Here is a 22,832-nt window from a genome sequence, read left to right on the forward strand (position 1 = left end):
TATAGACATACTTTTCTATTCTCTTTCTCTGGCCTAAATTGTTCTTGCCTTACAGTGAGTGATAGCTGCACTCTTTAGAGTTGTGACTCTTCCACTTCTGGAGTTGAATTACTCCTGTTAGAGCAGTCTGTTCTAAGCTGAAGTAGGAGCTCAGCTCAGGCTAGTGTTCAGACTGGTGTTACCGCACTCTAGACTTACCTTCACCTGCTTAACAGGTAAAACAGAAAAGCCTCAGGGGATAGCTGCACACATGGCTGTAGACATATACTATTAACATTACATAGAGCAGCAGTGCTTAGGAACCTTTACATAAATTGTTTGGGTTTCTTACATTTTTCTTTCCCAAGCAGCACTTCTAATGACACAAAGTGGATGCAGTTGCACAGAGAGAAAAGTCTCTTGTTGCTTCCTGATTTCACCCTATCAGAAATGTAAAAATCTTAATGGGTCTATGAAATACTAAATTTTCACTTTCTGTTGCAGGTGAAGGAATGCCAGGAAGATCTGTAGAAGTTATCCTTGCTGTTACATTGTGTATACTTTCAGTTGTTCTTTTGGTAGCTGCAGTATATGCCTTTGCAAGGTGAGATCTATGTATCCTTACCATAACATGTTTGCAAGCATTCAGAAATGTTTTGAAGAAGAGTTGAAACAATCCTAGAAATGGATCCAATCTGTCATTTCAAAATGCATTGCTTTTTGTTGTCTTTCACGTAGAAACATAGAGAGGGATTCACAAAGGCTTTAATCTAGTGAGAGTAACCTCCATAGATGAAGGAGAAAAAACAATTTCTCCAGAGGGTAAATTGGAGCAGTAGCCTATCTTACCCTTTTAAAGTCACTTCTCTATTGACTTGAGGATACAGATTAGCATGTCAACTGGCTGAAGTTAATGTGATGCCTAACGCTATTGGCAGTTTGATATGAAGTAAATACTCTAAACTTTGTATTGTCTCTTACTAATAAATTTAGCAGTTAAATACTTTGAAGTCTCACATGGGGAAGAAAAATTGAATTTTAACTCAAATTGTGAAAAAGATGTCTGTGTAAAGAAGTAGACTGGGTACTGCATAGGTGATGTTGTCAGCTCAGTAATCAGAAGTTCTGTTCTTCCTCAGCTGCATCATTCAGGCATTGCCAAAGGATTTATGTAGCAAAACTAAGAATATATAGTCTAGATTCTTTCCGTATGAATTTTAGACAATGTAACTGTGGGTTTGCCTAAATTATGCTGTTGGAAGGGACAGCAGAATAAAGGCCAGTGAAGGTTTGCTGACAAGCAGTTTTCAGTTTCAGCCTGACTAATCAAAATATTGACATATGTGTCCTTAAATCTTTTCCATGTTTATTTTTCACCATTTTTTTCTGTTCAGAATTCGGCAAAAGCAAAAAGAGGGAGGCACATACTCCCCACGAGACGCTGAAATTATTGACACAAAGTTCAAACTGGATCAGTTGATCACAGTGGCAGACCTGGAGCTGAAGGATGAGAGATTTACACGGTAAGGGTACTGCTTAGGCAAAACAGTAGTCCAAAGGGCCTGTAGCCATGACCCCTTTCTGACCTTTGCTTGTTTGGAAGTGTTTGTGGTGTTCTTTATTTACACAGGTCACTGAGATCCTCTTTCAAAGAATGACCTCCATCCTCAAGACACTTCTCACTAGCTTTTAGAAAATCACTTAATCTTCAGCTCTTTTTACTACAAGATAAAGATCTAAGTGCAAATCACTGTTTAATTGTATTACCAAAAAGAGGGCTACATATTTTTAAACATGAAGAATTTCTGAGGTTTTTCTGATTGCCCAGTTTTTTGTGTAGACTGCAAAGCTCCATATGCATTTTGAGAGTCAAACTCCCAGAATTCTCAACTAATTCAGGAACAAATCTGCCATTGTTTAATAGAAATTCAGAACGCATGGAGTGTTTTCTTCTTCTTGTTTTTTTTTTTTTTTTGTTTGTTTAGTTTGAGATTGAGGGTTTTTTTCCATAAGGGAATTTGCATAACATCTGCATTTCTATGGGCTCAGCACACTACCTATCCTGACATCAACTCCTTTAAGTCGTGTGCATCAATTCCAGGCTATTCATATTTTCTGTCCGACAAAGACTCTTGTCAGGTATTTATCAGAAGGAAAACAACTCTTTCTGACTGCCAGAAAAATTGATATTATTCACCAAATAAATACGATAATGATTCTCAATAATATATGACATCCAACTGAGTTAGAAATATTTGGTGAACATTCTTTACCTGCCTGTATTTTCCCTGCTGTGTCAGAGATGAAACACTGTGGTAAGCAGTCTCCTTAAAGATGAGAAGCCTGAAATAGTCTTGCCCTAGCAGTCAGGCATCCTACTGTTGCAGACTAGGAATAGCTGGAAGATGAAAGGTTGTAGCTGTTGACCTGTTTTGTTTGAGTGTGTATATGTCTATGTGTGTGGTACAGAGTAAGTTGCATGTACAAACCTGTTCAAAATAGTGCACGCAGGAGTGGCTGCTTGTAACAGATGAGAAAACATACTAAGAATCATCTCGAAATCATCTACATAATGGCTGTGGTATGTTCTGTGTGGGGCACATGTCATTCAGATAGCATTGTTTTCTAATAACAGTGGAAAGTATTCTCTGAAGAAAGAGCCATTGCCAATGCAGTGTGATAACTTGTGACTCATAAATAATCTTGGTGGATCTTCAAAATGGCCTTGTTTCCAAACTGTTAGCTGAATAAGAATGGTACTAATTTTGTTTATATTCTAAAGTGTTAATGGATTTTACTTCCAGATACTCTTCATTTTTCTTTAGACGCAAGGAGATATTTGTCATCCAGTAAGTTCTTTGTATTATTGAAACAACATGGTGTGTTTTCCATTGTGTTCTCTTGTGTGCTACCATGCTACTTTCAATTATATAGTTAATTGAAATGTCATCTTTGCAGCTATACTAATAACAGTGGTATTTGTCATCATAAAATCATGTTTATTTTTAGTCCCTGATGTTAAAGTACAACAATTTCTCAACTATTTTGAAATAAATCAGGGCGATTTTTACATGGACATTATAACACATGATGACAATATAGCACTGATATATACAACCTATACTTGAAGAAAATGTAATGCAAATGTGACAGAAGAAACATGTTGTTTCTTTCCTTCAGCAGTTAGCAGTTAGAATGTGTGTAATTAAGAGAAGTTATCTTTCCCTTCAACTGCTTTTTGTACCCACTTACACTGCAGCTGTTTTGTACTATGCCACTTCAATCTCAGCAACATATCCACACAGTCACATCCTTTATCAGTTTGCAGAGTACTATTCTGCCACTTTTCTGTCTAAATTATGTGTAGTTTAGATTTGTACAGTCTCAAACTCTACAGGGTAATTGCAAACTATAATATTGCATACTTACATAGTTTACATTCAGTAGGTGATTTATGCACAGCAAGGCCTTTTCTGAACAGTGAGTTTTAGTTACATCACTCTTATTTTAGAGCCAGTCTCACATTTTGTTTTGCAATTTGTCATGTCCTTCCATCTGTATTTTAATCTTTCCTCCTTCCTCACTCCTTTAATGGCCAAAATGAAAGACTCTCTTCTTCTGCCAGTCACGTAAGGTACATGATGCAGCTGTTAAATTTTGGATTATTATTTTTTCAAACAGTAGCAGCACTGAAGCTACAGCAGGCTCCTTGCCCAGGTCCGTTGCTGGACATTAAAACACATTGTTGAAGTTTGAAATGCAGGCACTAACAGGACAGGATTCATGCCATATTTTCAACTAGAAGTCAATAAATGTACTATGGGACGCTACTAGATAACATGCATGTAGTAATGAGGGACAGGATATCCCTCATCTGCTCAACATTTTTTAGCTTATTACAGCTTTTTTGTAAGCTTTAAAGAATGTTTCAATACATGGAAGATTCTATACTGGTACTGTCAGTGACCAAATACAACTTTTTAGGAGTCTCTAAAGCTGTCTTTCATATAGATACATCCTTCCTAATCATGATGAGTTATATCAAGAAGCTGGCAGAAGCATGGCAGCATGCACAAAGGCAGCTTAATGCAAAACCTAATGTCTAATATTTTTGCTCCCTGTTTTCAGCCTTCCGAAGTTACACTACAAAAAAGCTCTTCTACATGATGCGTTTGAGGAATAGCTATGTAAAAGTCAATCACAGTCCCAGTTTTTGTGTTGTCCTTATCATTCTCATGATTTGTGGTTAAAGCACTGACATTAGCATGTTAAATTATTGTGTTACATGTTGATGACTACAGTGGAAAAGGACTGTGTATCACTTCATCTGCATAACATACTGCTGTACATCTGTGCTATACTGTCTCAGCTGTATTTGCAAAGCGTGCTATATTGCAGAATGCTGGTTTCAGTTCATAGCATCTTGTAATTCCATGAGGAAAACAAAGATGGGCAGAATTCTTTTCCAGGCTAGCTTGTTTGGATTTCTTGGATAGCAATAAATCACCTGAAGTCTCGTCCAACTAGGTATACTTTCTACTCTGAGAGGGTGATGGGGAGTTCCTGTGAAAATCTAAGGTGATAAAAAACAGGAGAGATTTTTTTTTCTTTACCTACTAATCATCCCATTCAGGGCTCATTTGAAGGAGCTGGTTTGGAAGCCAGGTGTTTTGTTACTTCTCAACCAGTATATCATTTATCATGTTAGCTATTCTAAATCAGTAAAGGGACGGACTTGCAGCTGACACAGTTCATCGACACAATCAAGATACTTTAGCCTGCTCCATGAGATCCTTCTTAACTTTCTCTCGTATGTTGTCTCTTCAGACATTCTCTCATACTTAGTGGATTGCGGCCTATCATCTTGGCTCATATTCTCAGAAAATTTGTGCAGCTGGTATCACGTGAGAAATAAAAAGAGGTAGAAAAGGTTTTTTTCTGTTCTATAGGAATATGACTTGAAATATTTTTTATCATTCTTAGCAGATCAAAAGTTCAACAGCTTGAAAAGTTCAATGAACCAAAACTCAGCAAACGTTCAATGTAGGTTAATCAAAACATTTTATTTCATACATTTTTATGACTTTTTTAGTATGAATTATTTTGCATTATGAGAGTCAGTTTAAGTAGAAAAAAATATCAAATGTAAAAGCACCAAGTATCTCATTTTTTCAATTTTGAAACCTTTTTGGGGTCAACTTTTTTTCAAATTACAGAATTCATGGTAGCTCCCAGTTCCCAGGAAATTTCTTAAAATAATGCTCATGAGAAAATAATTTACTTTAAAAGCCTCAGTGTTGGAAAAATACTAATACTAGCTTCTACATATACACCATCTTTCGTCAAGTCTTTGTTAGGCAATCAATTAATAGGATGTAGTTTCAGAGAGCATGCAGGGAATTAAGTTCTACTGAATTTGATGGAAGATGAGACCTGCTTTATGAAGCCAAATGCTAACTTTGAATGTTTGGACATATGTTGATCTCCATGATGATGGAGCTGATATGAAATAGGCAATAACAAAAAGAACAACCCTTTTCTAAAACATACATACCCTATCAGTCTAAATAGAATTAAACATTGATTCATTAAGCACAATATATGAATACTGGGGCCTTTCATCACTTTTTGTACATGTCCATAGGGTTTGCAAGTCAAGTTTCCAAGCAGACACACATCTGTGAATAGATTCTGTCTTTAAATTTTCAGGGTGCTCCAGGTTTGGTGAGTGACTATGAACTCATTCTGGGTGCTCACCTAAGAGACAACTTCTCTGGCACCCTCCTTTTGCAGTGGTTTCTGCAGAAAGGATAGAGCCATGTAGGTACCCATTTCTCAAATTCTATTCTTGAGAAGTTGCACCTTGTAGTGGATGCTTTGAAGCTTTTGTTTCATTCTGTGTGAAACAGCTTGTCAAGCAAATAGGGCACAAATTCAGAAGAAATATTTCTGAATTACAGGCACTGTAACACTTGCAAACACTGGGTAAGTAGAAGTCTTTATGGAGAAGCATTGCATATAAAATTGTATGATCTCACCTATATACTGTACATTCAGTAAGTGTCTGTATTCAGAGTAACACTTATGCACACACATTGTTTTCTCTAGACCAGCCTGTTTCTTCTTTCTTTGGATGGGGATAGGCATAGCTCCTGCCTTGCCTTTTTCTTCAACAAGTTTCCCTTTAGTAATCAACTATCAAAAATAGGCTTCCTAAGCTTTGTATCCCAGGAGTACAAGGTTTATGAATGTACGTGTCCTGGTACAATGGCAGAAATGACCATGTGTTCTCTTTCCCTAGGCTTTTAATGTTTAGGAAGGGTTAAGCTCCATATTGCTTTCAATTAACTTGCTAAAAATTAGTTCCTCCGTTGGTCCTAGGAAGTGTCAGTGGTGCTTATGAGTTAAGCCTTTTGCCTACATACTCATTTCTGTTGTTTTCTATTTGGACAAAGTTTTAATTCCCTGTGGATTTCAGATGATTGACCCAGAGAGAAAGCTGAGTCTGTGTGACAATATGGTCTTCAGTTACCACTGCCAACACAAATAAATGGCTTCTTTCTAGCTCTATCATAAGTAATCTGAGTGGGATTCAGATTTTTGATAGACTTAAAAAAATCCCACACATGAAACAATACACTGTTTTAAAAGAAAATCAGATTTAAGGCAATAAAGTGTTCTTTATCTTAGGGAATGTTTTTCTTTCCCGGTTTCAAAGTCAGACAAGTGGGAATTTGGAATTGTCCAGCTGAAAAAGGGAAATTTGCAACTTCATTGATTGATTCTAAATTGTGCTTATCAAGATTTAGTGATACATGCTTGTGTTTTATAGAAAAGACTGGGAAATGTGAAGAACAATATTGCAGGTAGATGAGTATTTTTTCATTGATTAAATACTGTAAGATTAGTATTACATATTCTAAGTCAAGAGACTTGGGAAAAAATACTAATTTTGGAAGCCTGAGGATGCTGAAGCTGAGCATAGCTGTCTTTACTGAACATATGAAATTCATCTTTTCTAAAGATTCTTACACAACAAAGCCAACATCTTTGCCACAGTCTTCAAGTTAGACATTATTTCTAACATAAGCGCTTAAATTGTTCTATTTTCTGAGCTGCCAAGACATTGCAATATGCACTTGCTACCAACAAAAGTGTGGGTTCAGTAATTCTGAAAAATCAAGTTCTTCACTTAAATGCCCACAGATAGATTCAAGTGTCAATCTGTAGGTGCCTTCTTTAAAAATGGTTAGTGCTTGTGAAAGATGCTATATGCTTATGCCTTAAAAAAAAATCACCTGTTATTAATATTAAAAATTAGCTAGAAAGCAGCATGTGGAACACTGTGTTTAGTTCCTTTCTTGAGCTATCTCAATGCTTTACTTCCCTGCTTTGAGTGAAAGTAAAAAAAGAAAATATTGAGTATGTGGTGCTGTTTGAGTTGTGCTGATTTCCTCTGTTCTTTGCTGTTGGCTCCATGTACCTTCAGCACTGAAACACCAAATGGTACACTCAGGTTGCTTCTGTACAGAATAGATGTAATTTGTATTCACTAATGATCAAACTACATTTGCTTGCTGCAAATTAGGTGCAGTAAGTCCCTAATTGCTATCAATTTGAGAGGAGGAAAGACAGTAGTATTCAAAAAATTACTGGGATGTCAACTGGGAGATTATATTTTTTTCCTATGGTGAAGGTAGGTAAATTCAAAGGAAAAACAAATGTAATTTCTTGGGAGAAACTGCTTGTAATTTTCTCCTGAAAAAAAGTTCTAAAAAGTTTTCTTTTTGCTCAAAGACAAATTTGTGTGCAGTACACTGGCACAGCTATTAATACTGTTAATATTAAATTTTAATTATTTATTAATTATTAATACCGAATAATACTCTTTCTTCCATAAACTTTAGGCCTGTAATGTTGCCATTATGTTGCCATTATTACTAGAAGATAGTTTCATCTGCCATGTAGTGCAAACAACATAGTGATACAATATCACTGGCTAGATGTCTGATCAATCTGAATAGAGCTGCATGCTTTGTCATCTTTTGTCTTTTTTTCATTCTAAAGCTCTCCTTCTCCCGGTAAAGGACATTGTCACTTTGAGTTTGAGCCCATTTCTGTGAATTCTTGCACGTCTTCTTACTCCAGTGAGACTGACCCAAGGCTTTCATAGCCTGTTTGCTTTTTGTGAAGAGAGCTGTCATAACAAAGTACATAGTACAAAGGCATCTTCAGCAGCTTTAAAATTAATTTGTCTGATACTTAATAATAAATGATTCAACAATTGTGTTAATCTATTTTATTATTTAATTTAAAATTTAAATATCTAAGAATAACTTCATACATCAAAGTATTTTTAAGGCAAATTGTCCTCTCTACTAAAATTATGGCAGTGGTAGACATTTGTATTTCTATTATAAAATCGGTTTTGTAATATTTGCATGTAAGACTGCATGATTTATGGAGAGACAGACACATAAAGATACACTTTTATCTTTTTCAAAGTGGCAAGTTATACTCTAGACTGTATAAATTTAAACGTTTTGGCTTGGTCCTTTAGACAAGCTTTGGGAATCTGAGTGCCCAAAGTTTAGTGTCTAAATCCATACTGTTGAGACATTTTTAAAATGGATTCAGAGGTGATGCTGATGATGACCAAATTTCAAGGTTGTCTGAAAGTCCCCTGAGTATAGATGCTCATGTATCATCTTTGTGAAACCTGCTGTGGGTTCAAGGTAAAGATTTAATATGTAGCACAGATTTAAAATCACTGTGCCCCAAAAAGAGCAGTGAACATGTAAAAATTAGCATGAAAACAGCCACTCATTTTTAAAATCTTTATGAAAGCAGCCTTAGCTGCTTGACTTTTGTAGAAGCATACCTGTAGCATGATTCTGCTGTGACCTATTTTAGATATCTGCTTAAAATAAGATAAATATCACAGCTATTTCTTTTCACTGATAATAAAAGGAAGTCAGAGTGACTTGCTCAGAAATAGGTGTCAGTATTAAGTCAGGTGAATCCTATTGTTATGCTCTGAAACGGCCCTAAGAAAAATATGGATATATAGCATAAAATGAAGCCTGTCAATGTGTATGAAGTAGTGTGCTAGAAGTATGGATTTCCCAGGGCCATATGAGCCCAGAGCACTGTAAAATGGTCTGAAGAGATTGATAGGAACTGTAACTATCATACTGATGTCTGCCAATACCCAAGATAAAAATGAAGCAAGACAATCACACAAGATACCTGACGTATAATAGTATTTGAATCCATGAGAGAAATTAATCTGGCACTTCAGTTACTTGCGTATTTAATCTAAAACCTATTAATATGCACAATATTGGTTAATTCTCAGCTTGCTACATTTAACAAAAATCTCTGTTGCAGGTTGCTTAGTTATAGAAAATCCCTCAAGTAAGTTGATTAAAGAGTTTTATATTGTGGTCATTGGTGAGTCTCAATGTGTGGTTCTCTCCTCTGTTTATTAGGAAAAAAACTCCAAGCTGCGTATAAATCATAAAAGCATGACTAATTGCATGGTAACTGGAGAAATGCTTTCTCTCTCTCTGGGGTGAAGCCTGCATGTCTGTGTTTTAGCTTGGGAAGTAATACAGGGATACTTAAACTCCTCAGGGTTTAAAAACCATGTCATTATGAGAATGAGGTCACTGCAATATTTTATATGTCTAAAATCTCGCAATGTATAAAATGTTTTCTGTGTGACAAAGAAGTATTATGTACTTTAGAATGCAATGGTAACTTTACAAATTTCCATTAATGTCAAAACCTTGCCTTGGAATGCTGTTACCTATAAAAACAATCCAACCCTACGGTACTGTTAACTTTAGCAACATTAGGAATTTGTTGAGGGGAAAAACAACAGGAGAAAATGCTTCTATTTTATGTGACTGAAAAAAATCAAGTAAGCATGCTGTAAGCAATTCACAGTTTTCTGCCTCTAAGTATCAGTTTCTACTGAACTGAAAAGCACTGTTTATTAATAAACTGCAGTTAAATAAGAATAAAAAAAATGACATAGAAATTCCCTATAGGTTTCTAATTCTTCTGTCATTACTTTCAGGCCAATAAGCAAGAAATCTTTCCTACAACATGTTCAAGAGCTTTGCACAAGCAACAACCTAAAGTTTCAGGAAGAATTTTCGGTATGTTGCTAGCAGTTGTCACAACATCGCAAGACCTTCAGTCGTTTCGTGTGTCACATTTCATGTCCATTTTAAGCAGACAAGGCCATGAAGGACTCTGGCCTTGATAATCAATACCCAATTACCAGGTTGATTGTTTAGAAAGTAATATTACACTGATTTGGATTCTTCAGTCTACATTGCAACCTGATCAGAACTATTCACCTAAGTGTCAGCAAAAGATGATCTTCTTTAGACTCTGATCTTTGCAAGAACACCAGACATTTATGCTTTTGCATATGTAGCAATGCCTACGCAGTTTACCTGATAACAGCTCATTTATAAATATTTTTCTAACATATATGCAGATATATTTAACTGCTTTAAATAGGTTCATTTTCCTGAGTGATGATGACCTCAAAACCAGAGTTGATACTTATTCTGTGAAATGTTCAGGCCCCAGTCATACTGCCAAGGAACTCAGAAATGTTTTTCTTTCATAGGTTTCAGTACAGAAAAGTACAGAAAGTAAAAAAGTTGTGCATGGTACTTTGCTTTTTGTTCCTCTACAAATAATGGGTCATACTTGTCATGCTCTTTAGAATCACCTCCATGTGAATAGCCTTCAACTCCTTATGTGAGTTAGATGAACACAGCAAGCCTGTCTTTCCTTCTGAAAAGAGACCAGCTTTCAAAATATATGTTACATATAATGCATATACACTTTCAATTTAAATCTCAAAGTTTTCACTATTTTCATTAAGTAACATTTTTATGGCTATCACATTTTTGTTCTCAACAATATCTTCTCTTCTTGTTATTTCAAAATCTTTGTCATCATCATTTTTAACACATACAGTCATTTTTCCCCCACAAAAATAATTTGTCAGTCTCCAGTGTCTGTATTATTTTGGATTGATAGATTTACCATGAATGGCTTAGCAGTTGCATTAATGAAAATGAGGACTCAACAACTGGCTTTTCTTCTGCTGGATTATAATATTTCAGTCTCTAAGGGAAAACCAACAAAAGTGTAAAAAGATTAATGGTTATTTCCTACAGCTTTTTTTGTTATGCTCCTTAGGTAAAATTGGTCTGGATTTAATAATAAAAAGCAGCATAAAATTCTCTGAGCAATAAAGTAAGAACTTTTTTCGAAGAGCAGAAGTGTTATTTTACTTGAACAAGAGTGATTATACTTATATTATGCATGACTCAACAGATGAAAAGTTTTACTAGCAATAACATTTTCACATATCAATGTTCATCACTGGAAAGTTTCTAGTATTATTTCCTTGAGGTGTGACCCACAGTGGGTAAGCCTTACAGCATTGTAATGCCTTAAACAATAGTGTTTTATCAAATCAAAATCCTGGCAATCCATTTCAAATTTAGAGAAATACAAGTAGCTGAGGCCTCATTCAACTAAATTATAAAGTCGGCTTATAATTAACAGTTTCATATGTCATTTAGGCTTCCAATGTTCCCTCTGAGCTTCAGCTTCCATCTTTCAAAGGGCAGTGATAATTTCCCAGATGGCTTGTCCAAGGGCAGGCAGAATTGGAGGGTGGGTCCAGTCCCTGATTGAGGGTAGATCTATGGTATCTGTAGTACCTGTTTTACCAGGCGAATAATAGGATTAACAATGTGCTTGAAATTACATCAGAAATACAGTGCACAGAAATGAGCACTGCATGCAGAAAACAGGCAGACCTTGTGACCTGCCCTGTTTCCATCCACATTGAGCATTTAGTTTCAGGTAAATGACTGAAGGCTTCTACAATGTATGTAGGAGAGATAAGCTCAAGTTGTAAAACCATGGGCCACAATGTCTGAAGCACATAATTACAAGATGCTGAGCTTGCTTGGGCTCTCTGGCCCTCTCTGTACTAGTAAATTCAACTATACCAGGCACTGGAAATAAGAATATGAACATTTACACTAATAAACTGTTAGCATGTTCCCTGACTTGAATTTTGTTTAAGCTACCAGTCTTCCTGGGCAGTTCCGAGTTAAGTTTTGGTAGGTAGTCTAGGGATCATTTACAATAGGCAGTTTATAGACAACAAACCTGTTTTGGAATTATCTAGGATAAATTTGGCTCTTTCTCTTTCACTTAGTCTTGGAATCCAGGGGTATTCCTGGTCTCATTTAATTTGCTATATTGACCAAGCTTCTGTGCCTGGAAGATTTCCAGGGTTGTCTCAGTCTACATGCAAACATGACCTGTCTGTAGACATGATGGAAAGAGAATCTGGGCCTCAGAATGGATCTAAATCTATTGCTTATCAGAAAAGAAATTAAAGAAAACATAGTTTTTCTGGTATTAAATTACTGAACAGAAGTACTTGTATAAGAGTTTCACAGTAAGTTCTGTTCTTGAATAAAAATGTAAAATGCCTCCAAATGTTACCATAGTACCATGAGATTACTATAGTAAAAAAAGTGCAAATCAATTCTTTCAGTTTTTTGAATCTGCAAAGAAAAATGGCATCTATGGCAAATTGTTATTGAATCTGGGAATCCAAATAGTCTTTCCCCAGTTCTGAACATAATCACTTAGACAGAATTGGTACAGGGCTTCTGAGCACATGTTCAGATACAAACATATCATTACAGAAATACCATAATCTGCTTCTCTTTTCCTTCTCTACAAGCTAAGACTCAGAGGAGTCAGGCAAATGAGGCAAGTTAAAGCTCACATGACACACACATGATATGGAATCCCATGGCCCATAACACCCCATTTCATCTGTATTTTTCCTTCTTGCAAAATTTAATAACAGATACTTTGTGGGAGTGTTTCAGCTTTCTGAATGAGAGGAATTTTAGCATCTCCATCCTTAGATGTGTTTTACAGTTCTTACCAAATCCTGACAGGAATGCACAGAAGTCACTCTACTGTGTCTTGCAAACAGGGATTGTTCTATAGGTTCATTATAGGACTGGGGCTTTAGTGCTCTGAGGGATTGTTGAGACAAAAGGCAGAGGCAACTGAATGGGTAAAAGAGTATTCTGCCTTAAATGTTGCAGAGGTTGATTGAAAGACGATTTTAACTGTAAAGAGTGCCCTTAAATACATTTTTCTACAGTATGTTACAATCCTTCATTTATTTTTTTATTTATTTCATGTCTGTTAACTATGCTTTGTAATTATTTAATATATGGGTATAAATGTGAAATAAACCATTCTTTATAAGGTGATTTTAAGTCAGAAGCTTTCTTTTTAGAAGGGGCGTAACCATATCATCCCTAGGAAACATAGGCACTTAGAGAGATTTTGAAGGGCATGGATGGGATCTAGTCCCTTGTTAATTTTCAAAGGGAGATGAGCATCTAGTTCTCTGTAATTCTTCCTCTAAGTCTTTCCCCATTGATGTGTCAGAGCCAGGAAGAGAAGTCAGGTCTCTTGTCTGAAAGTCCTTTGCTTTCATTGTGAAATCATCTTTTGCCTCGTGTTCAGAAGCACTTGCAGTTATATTATTGAGGATATAATTAGAAAAGTGGAGTAGTCCTCATGCTTCAGGCCACAGGATTTTTGTCAGATAGTGAAAAAGAAACAAGTTTCTAATGGGGTAATACTGCGTATGATACAGTTCAAGGGTTTTCAGGTCTCTTTTATATGTCAGGCATTATTCATCGTACAAAAATAGGATATCAGATTAGATGAATTATTGACTTAGTTTATTAATCAGGTTTTAAACTATCCAATTTTGCTAACGTTTATCTTAAATTATTCTTAGTATCTGAACCCATCAAATAAAGCTGACAAAATATTTGAATTAACAATGAAAGAAAAACACTGGAATAAAAAGTACTTCTGTTTTTTCCATTTTTCATTGCCTCTTTCATCTATTTGTTTGTTTATTTGTTAATAGTTGCGCATTAAATTTTATTTATTTGTCTCAAATACCTGAACAAAAGACCACTTAAAATAATTAATATTGAATCTGATAGTAGAGCAGTCTGCCCTGCTTTTTGAAGTAGCCCATCTAGAGACTATTAATATTAAAAGACAAATTTTGAAGGGATTACTCAGCACAAGCAGCAAAATTTTGTATTGTACTCTTTCAAAGCAATAAGTAGTTCTCTACTTTTGTGTCTTATCTAGGTGTTGAAATAGACTTGCCTATAACATTTGTGAAAAAGCAAAAATCTGTTACAGTTCATGTAGTTATTAGAAATTCTGGCTAAATTCTATCTTTGAGCTTTCTATTCCTTATCACACAAGATCATCACATCAATATGTTTTCTCCATTAACAAGTTACGAAGTTGTCTCCACTCTTTTACTCAGCTTTGGCAATTATGCCTATTTATGCATACAAACACTCCCATCAAATAAGTTCCTCAATATGAATGATTTATCAATCTCTGCCTTTCAGTAATAGAACTAATGACCAGTTATGAAACTGCAGTTCAGCCCAAAAGAACTCTTCCCACCCTTTTCACAAACAGTCCCATGAACAATAGCTAATTGCCAGTTGTCTCAACTTAATTAAATTCTCATCAGTTCTCATGCTGTGGCAAGAACTCTCCCAAGCTACAGGAGTCAGGAAAAGGCATTATTCAAGAGTAAGTTTGAGTCAGTAGGGCATGGTAACCAAGCATGTGACTTCATGAAAAAACAGAAAAGAACTACAAAAGGTGAGAGGCTGACTTTACCCAGACTTGTAAAGGTGAAAGTTCATGTAAGCTTTAATTGTTCAACTTGACAGCATTGTCTGCAGTGCTGCATCTAACACTGCTGGCGTAACTGGGGTTGACAGTGAGGTGGAATGTCCTGTAATGCTTCCAGCTGTTCTTAGAAATGCACTCTGTTGCAGAACTAAAGAATTCTTCCTCTTACTGGATGATTGTGTCATTTTTTATATTCACAGAAGGTGGAATGCAAAGGTATGCCAACAAACATTTATTCCTCTACAGGAACTTCCCAAGTTTCTTGATGACCTTGCTTCAACTGATGCTGATCTGCCTTGGAACAAGTCTAAGAATCGTTTCCCGAACATAAAGCCATGTATGTGTATTTACCGATCAACTCCTGTTTTGTGATCTACCTTCAATCATGCAGTATATATTTGGAATGCAACTCTGTTTGATCAGCCTTTGAAATGGCAGTACACTCATGTCCACATTATGAAATAATTTTCAGTCAAGTAATCTATCTTTTCACAGTGTTTTTTTAAAGACAGTTTTATTTGTGAGTAGCTTTAAACTTGCTCTCACAAGCTTTAAGATGCAGGTGCAAGAAACTGTAGCCTCAGTAGTTTCTTAGCTTTGTAATTGAAACTCTTTAACATTCTTCCTCATCTTTTTTCTTTTCGTCTTTAGTGAGAAGGAATTTTTTTTAACATATAAAATCCACGTTTGTTCATTCAGCTACCTCAGGAGCCAGGGTGTGCTTTTTTGTGGATATGTGTACATATGCTGCAAAGTTTCCACAGAAGATCAGAGTGACTGTATGATAACTTATAAGCCAAGGCTAGATTTTATCACAGGAGACGGGAGTCTGTCTCTCTGTACTCAACACTGCTTCATTTTTCAGTTAATAAGACAAGAAATGTCATTATTATTTTAGGCATTAGTTGCGATGTGAGATGAGGAGCATGGCATTCCTTGGTTAATAATGCTACATTCTGTGCTATTAACTTTTCAGTGCAGCTGTTCCTGCTATCTCTTGCCGTGTTCAAGATATACTCCAAGTTACAGTCACTAAAAATTTATTTATTAAATATAAACAGATAAGTTTCATAAATATTTTAACATTGTATTCTCTCTTTTTTTTTCCTAAGCTGAGGACCAAACGTTAAACGTTGAAATGTTTGGTTTCAGCGTTTACCCATTCACATACAACATCTTTCCTAGGTTTTGTCATTTCTGCATATGAACTGTAGGCTCAAATCAGAATGACCTTACCTTATGTAAAAGAATGTAAAAGTGCCAAGATCAGGCTCAAATCTGTTACCTGGACAGCAAGTATATAGGAAAGACTGACAGACCCTAGACCCTGCTGCCTGATTCACACTGAGGTTGTCTATGTTAGAACAGTATGACTTGAAGTGTGCAGGCTACCTTTAGGCAGAGGATTCTCCCATACATACACCAGATTGGAGGTTTTGGCACGTTCACCATTAAAAAGTATTTTATTAAAGTATGTCTGGAACATTAAAGGATCACAGTACAAAACTGGAAATTGTTTAGATTCCTTTTGTAATTAGTGTTCTACTATATCAAGTATTGTTAGTTAGCAACAATAACAGTATTTTTGATCTCTTAGCACTCCAGGAACACTTGTTACATATGTCAGTGGTTTTTTGGAACAAATTTGTTAGTTAACTAGACTTTGTTTCCATGATAGATAATAACAACAGAGTAAAGCTGATGCCTGATGCTGGTATTCCTGGTTCTGACTACATTAATGCCAGCTATGTGTCTGTAAGTAGAAAGTCTCTCACTTTTTTACTGTTTCTGTTTTATGGTAGAATAGAGAGTCAAAAATCACTTGCAAGAAGAACAGGATTCTAATTTTAATCTCATTCACTACAGCTGCTACAGCCATGGCATTGTTCAAGTCACTCTTGCAGCACTGAACTTGACTACTTCAAAATATAAATGATCCCATTTTCATTGCTAAGCAATGATTTTCAGTGATAATCAAAACTGTGTCCAGCAAATTAGTTTTCATAAGTTGTCTCATACCATTATCATTAAAGACAAGAGTAAAACTCCCACTGAGGTCAGTTGTTTAGTCAGGCATTATTTGATCTCTTGGTTTAGGAGCTGGAGTTATTGGTTATGAACAAGCAATGTAAATATAAGTGAACTGAAAAATTTCATAGGAATAGGTAGTAATTTTGGTGAGCAGTATTGGTATGTCCTCATTATTTTGTGAAAGTTATGATGAGTTAAAACTTAAAATGGGAAGTTTAGACTGGATATAAGGAAGAAATTCTTTACTATAAGGGTGGTGAGGCACTAGAATGGGTTCCCCAGGGAGGTTGTGAATGCTCCATCCCTGGTGGTGTTCAAGGCCAGGTTGGACAGAAGCTTGGGTGACATGGTTTAGTTGGAGGTGTTCCTGTCCATGGCAGGGGTTGGAACTTGATGATCGTAAGGTCCTTTCCAACCCTAACTATTCTATGGAGTAAAATGCAAATAGGCTTCCTGAAGAATAATATTGTATTTCTCATCCCCAGCTTTCTTCCTAGACTTTCTATTTTCTAATTGTGTTCTCAGTAGATTCTTCATCTATATTTTTATCTCATTTTCACCCTGCTGAAGCTTCAAGAGTGACATAATTATGCTTTTAATTTATTGTAGTAGTGGCTGGTGGTCTCACATGCAGTCAAGACTTGATATGCAGTAAGCACTATTCAAACATATAGCTAGACATGCAGACTGTAGTCTAAACAGATGAAACAATGGCAAGTAGAAACAGTTATTTCCAGGTAACTAAGAGACATTCACAGACAATAAGCAATACAGCTTACAGCATCTTCCTCTGTAATTAGCAAAAGCTGTTTATTCGCTTTACACGGAATGTCCTAGTTCTGACAGTTAGCAGGTAGGAAGAGCCATGACACATTGTTAGCTGGTGTTGGGACTATACACAGAATTATTGAGGAGATCAGAAGGCTTGGAGCGTGGCCTAGTCTTTACCATTCCTGTCACTAACTGACATGCCAAGGCTTAGGCAGGGAACAGCAACAGCAGCTTCCAGAAAAGCTGCAGCAAAAGCAAGCTGCAGAGACTGTGCCCTGCTGAGATTTTGCATGTGTTTACTGCATACAGGCATCTTGTTGCATGCTGACTTTAGGTCACTGCTTATCAGTGAATAGACACCTGTGATGTTACCGCATCTCAGGGCTAAAGCTTTGCCCTTCATATGCTTTCATTTTCTATATTTGTGGATGTATATATAAATGCATATTAGCTGTAAATATACATGTGTGTGTGTTTACATAATTATTTAGGTTAATGTATATATGCATGCATTAAAGAAAAGGAAAAAGAGGTCTTTATATAGTTTTAATAATGGGGACTTGGCTTCTACTTTTGTTTTCATTGGTTAAACCACAAAAAGTCAGTAACTGAACCATGAGCTTTGCATCCCTGAATTATAGCTTCTCACCTCACTCTTAAACTAGGAAGGATTAACATAGTTTCTCACTGCCACCTGTTCTGTATATTATAGATGGAGTAAGTAACAGGCAGCTGTGAATTACAGGGCTATAATGCCAACAAGGAACTTTGGTGGTGCTATAAACCACTGTGTCAGTTGTTTTCATCAATAGGCAGAACTCTGTGATATTACAGACAGTTAGCTCTGCAGTATTAATTTATTGCTGTTGCTGCTATTGTCATTATTTTAGACTTTCTGTAGTATGTAAGAGTTCCTGATTCTTTGTAGAAACAGACTCATAAGAACCCATGCACTGACAGCGTTTACATTGATTTTGTTCAACAAACTTATTTCTCCCCAAGATTTATATTAATTTATAAATGAACTAAACAGCAGAAGCCAACACTGAAATAAAAGCCAAGCTGTACAGTAGGTTTCTTGAAGACCTTTTCCCTTAGACTGTTTACTTGGGTAAGCTCCATGCCTAAGTTACAGCAGATCCTTGGTGATCACTGGAAGGACAAGGTCATGAGTGCAGTGTATAGCTTACACTAGCTCTCAGACCACTCCTTAACTGCTTCCCTGGCTCCACTGCTCCTTAATGCTATTTACTTTGTTGGCCACATCCTGACATAGTTCTTGGTGGCCTCTGGGTAAATCTGCAGTAAGACTATGTCCTGGTTAATAGGGAGGCTTAGATATATTTAAATGGGAATTACTGACCTGATGTCCCTGTAATTTCTCTGCTAAATTAATTTCTATCAGGATGGCGTTTCCCAAACTTTATTAAACCATTGGTTCATAACTCATCTGTTTGGTGGATAAAATGCCATTACTTCCTTAGGTTTCTAAGGCCATCTGCCACGCAGTGATTAGCCAGGCCTATGCCAATTTGTTTAGCATGTTTGACAAGGTTTTAGTCTTAGGTATGGTAGCTACAGGCACAACTATGAGTCACATACAGACTTTTTTCTTCCTGGACAACTTCTGTATTAAATATTTTCTTTTTCTTAGGGTTACTTATGTCCAAATGAGTTTATTGCAACTCAGGGACCATTACCAGGAACAGTGGGTGATTTCTGGAGAATGGTGTGGGAGACAAGAGCAAAAACACTTGTGATGCTTACACAATGTTTTGAAAAAGGACGGGTGAGTTACCATTGTACAAATTAACAGTATTTGAGATAATTGGAAATTTTGTATGTAGTTTCTGTCAGGATTATGATATGATCATTGCTAATTAGTCATCATCTCCCTGCAGATAAGATGTCATCAGTACTGGCCAGAAGATAATAAGCCGGTGACTGTGTTTGGGGATATAGTGATTACTAAACTGATGGAAGATATTCAAATAGACTGGACCATTAGAGATCTAAAAATTGAAAGGGTAAGCCAGAACTGGAAGGCGACTGAATAAAACCTATCCGGCACCTCAAAGAACATAAAATGTGCTCCATCCCACCCAACTACCCTTCAGTATTCTTTTAATCTGTTAATGTGTATGCACTGTACTGACTGGTTTTCCAGCATTTTATTTTCATTCCTATTTGGTTTTGGTTTGGTTTAGTTTCTTTTTCCTGAGAATTGTCCCATTTTCTGTCTCAAAGAGCTCAGATTTTTGTCCAACATGGTATGAAGGGGCTGTCAAGGTTACTGAATCTCTGGTCTGGTGGGAGGTGAAGTTTCTATTTGGACACCTCAGTTGTCTCTTCTAGAAAGGAGTAATCCTAACCATTCTAGGATCAGACAAATCCCTTTGAGTGTATCCATCTCAGATTAAAGGGCAAGATTCTCTGGTGGGTGCAGCTGCTTTGCATTGTATCACCAGACGTATTGGCCTCCACCCCCAGCAGATTCACCCAGTACAAAAGAGATTCATCAGTATTACTCCCACTCCACGTCCTGGGAAGGGGGCTGGGGGGGCACACCATAGGTGTTCATCTTTGCCACAATCCACAGCTACAGTTTCTACTCTGGAAAAATTAGCACCCAGCTTTAAGTCAGACTAGCAGGTAGGCTCAGAAAGCAATCTGGGCATGATGAATCACAATGAAGTTACCCTTCTTTTTCACTCCCACCATTGACCTGTGTTGTATGTAGTTCAGAGATACACTAGGACCTGAAGTTGGCTATCCCAATACATGCATTACCGTCCTGTGGCATGTGCACATGACAAAGGGGATTGCCTTAGTCGTCACCCCATAAAGATATGTTGTGCACATAGTACAGGACAACTGAACATTTTAAAATTGGAGATGATATACTTTTTTTCAGCTAAAACAAGACATAAACAAGACCAGAAGAGGAACTATTTAGAGTAAAAATGCATGCCAGCAAAATGTGAAGACACTTGTGTTAATCAGAGTGAGGCAGAAAGGAGAGGAGAAAGGAAAAAAGAAAAAGAAAAAACCTGAACTAAGTGATCCATTTACTATAGCTGAACTGTGCTGCACAAAAATCTATGATGTCCTTTATAAGCATGTCATTGAATGTGCCATATTGCTGGCTTTAAGATTGTACTTCATCTTCCATTCACAAATAGGTAGAGTCTTGATGATCTTCCAATGAAGGTAAATGGCATATGTGAGGCAAATCATTCACAATTATTACCATACTGTGTCCAGAGTAATTTCTCTTTTGGTTTTATGCTTAGCAATTTTAAAAATACAGACTCACAGTAGTTGCTCCATATAATTGTTCACAGTTGTTCAGTTTTTCTTGCAATGTGAAGAGTGGTTGGTTCAAAATGTAAAAGAGAAAGGAACTGGTTCATTACACAACAGTCGCAACTGTGGTACTCCTGCTGCTAGATACTGTGAATACTACAATCTTATAGGGCTTCATAAAATCTGGAGAAATTAGTATAAGAAAATTCTGACAACTACTATTAAATTTTGAGATACCAGCTCTTGACTGAGGCAGTTCACAAGTCACAAGCTATTAAGAATGGCAATGGTGTTCTGTGAAGCTAGATACATTTTTGTCATGTTTTGTTGGTCTAGACAGGCCTGTGGCATGATCCTGTGCTTTTATTCTTATGCCCTTTGTAGTTAATTTAGATATCAAATCATAACCTGCTCTTTTCTTTGAGTCCCTGTTGTTGCTGCTCTCACTGAGAGAGTATCAAACACTTAGAAAATATAGCTGTTTACCAGTGTATGTGTGTTAGCCTTCACTGCATTAGATCAACCATACAATGGTTGCTTTCTCCTAAATAAATTTGTCATCCCAGTTCACTAAACTTCTAACTGAGCCATAGAAACCTCAAAGGGTAATCTACAAATTACATTGATACAGTGATTGAAGCCAAATGGAGAGTGACTGTTGAAGTCATTAATACTTCCTGAAAGATGGACTTGGTGTGATCTCTCAAAAGACCTGCCATCTGACCCATGCAACACAAATTATCCCTTGATAAAAGTGCCTATTATAATGCCGCTATTCTGACTTTCCTTTTTCACATGAAATTGCTGAGAAGGTTACATGTAGCTTATTGGATCTTCTGTCACATTTCTCTTGCAAAACTGCCTTATCTTACATTCTTCAGCATGGAGACTGCATGGTGGTGCGGCAGTGTAACTTCACTTCTTGGCCAGAACATGGAGTCCCTGAAACTACTGCACCAATTATCCATTTTGTAAAACTTATCCGTGCAAGCAGAGCACATGATAATACACCAATGGTGGTTCACTGCAGGTAAGCATATTCACCAAATCATCAGTTAGTATCTTAGAATTTCAAATGCATATTAATGCTTAGGGAAGTTGCCAGGAGACAAGGAAAACTGAGTACACAGGTATGGTTTGAGTATGGGCAGCAGTGAAGTTTTGTTTAGCAGAGCTCCTTAGTCCTTTCTAGGAATTAGAATGTCAAAGCATGTCTATTTTTCTGTCTGTGAAAATCCCATTGAGGTGATGTCAGTGAAACACTTAACAATTACCGTAAGGTATTGCTAGATTTATCTCAATTTTCCCTTAATCATAAGAAGAGGAATGACATGTGTTTAATTACTTGTATTATAATTATAGCCCTTCTTAAGAAGTAAGTTTAAAAAATGTATTCATAATGTATGTCACATCAAAAAGAAACTATTTGGGAGCCGCAGCGAATGACAAATAGCATTAAAGGTTTGCATATGCCAGACTTCAAACTCAGATGCCTGTAAACAGCTAATATCTATATTTAGGCTCTTAAATGAGTAGTTTGGTGGTTAGAGTTGTTCAGCTGTCATGGTTCACACTGATTTCATACTCAACACCATTAAAGTGCTTTTCAAAGAGTGTGTGGGGAAGGCTAAGTCTTCACAAAAGTGGTGAGTGTGCCTGTGTTTTGGAGTGTGCCCACTGAATGAGTGGGCACACTCCAAAATAGCAATCTAGACTCAGAGGTCTGCAGCTAATTCTTTCTCATTGTCACTTAGCATGAGTCTCAAAATATGTGGAAGGAAAAGCTGGGTTTGGTGCCATGAATCTCTTTCCTAACTATCCAGTTTATCATGCATGGGAATTCTTTTTATTTGTCCTCAATGTCTTACGGGGGCACCCACAATGGGAGACTAAGCTTCATTTTATTTGGTATGGTTGTCACT

At 36.6% G+C, this 22,832-nt stretch overlaps 1 protein-coding gene across 1 annotated transcript in view; it reads left to right on the plus strand.

The window, feature by feature from the left end:
* Positions 1–22,832, plus strand: part of PTPRQ (protein tyrosine phosphatase receptor type Q) — a 100,283-nt gene that overhangs the window by 73,334 nt on the left and 4,117 nt on the right. Inside the window, exons 34-43 of the mRNA XM_031047973.2 lie at positions 484–583; positions 1,374–1,502; positions 2,784–2,828; positions 9,370–9,396; positions 10,064–10,145; positions 15,049–15,139; positions 16,481–16,557; positions 19,259–19,393; positions 19,506–19,631; positions 21,792–21,940. Of these exons, the coding sequence (XP_030903833.2) occupies positions 484–583; positions 1,374–1,502; positions 2,784–2,828; positions 9,370–9,396; positions 10,064–10,145; positions 15,049–15,139; positions 16,481–16,557; positions 19,259–19,393; positions 19,506–19,631; positions 21,792–21,940 (961 nt within the window). The remainder of the gene's footprint in view (positions 1–483; positions 584–1,373; positions 1,503–2,783; positions 2,829–9,369; positions 9,397–10,063; positions 10,146–15,048; positions 15,140–16,480; positions 16,558–19,258; positions 19,394–19,505; positions 19,632–21,791; positions 21,941–22,832) is intronic.

This window comes from Melopsittacus undulatus, chromosome 5 (assembly GCF_012275295.1).
Source record: "Melopsittacus undulatus isolate bMelUnd1 chromosome 5, bMelUnd1.mat.Z, whole genome shotgun sequence".
Taxonomy (NCBI): Eukaryota; Metazoa; Chordata; class Aves; order Psittaciformes; family Psittaculidae; genus Melopsittacus; species Melopsittacus undulatus.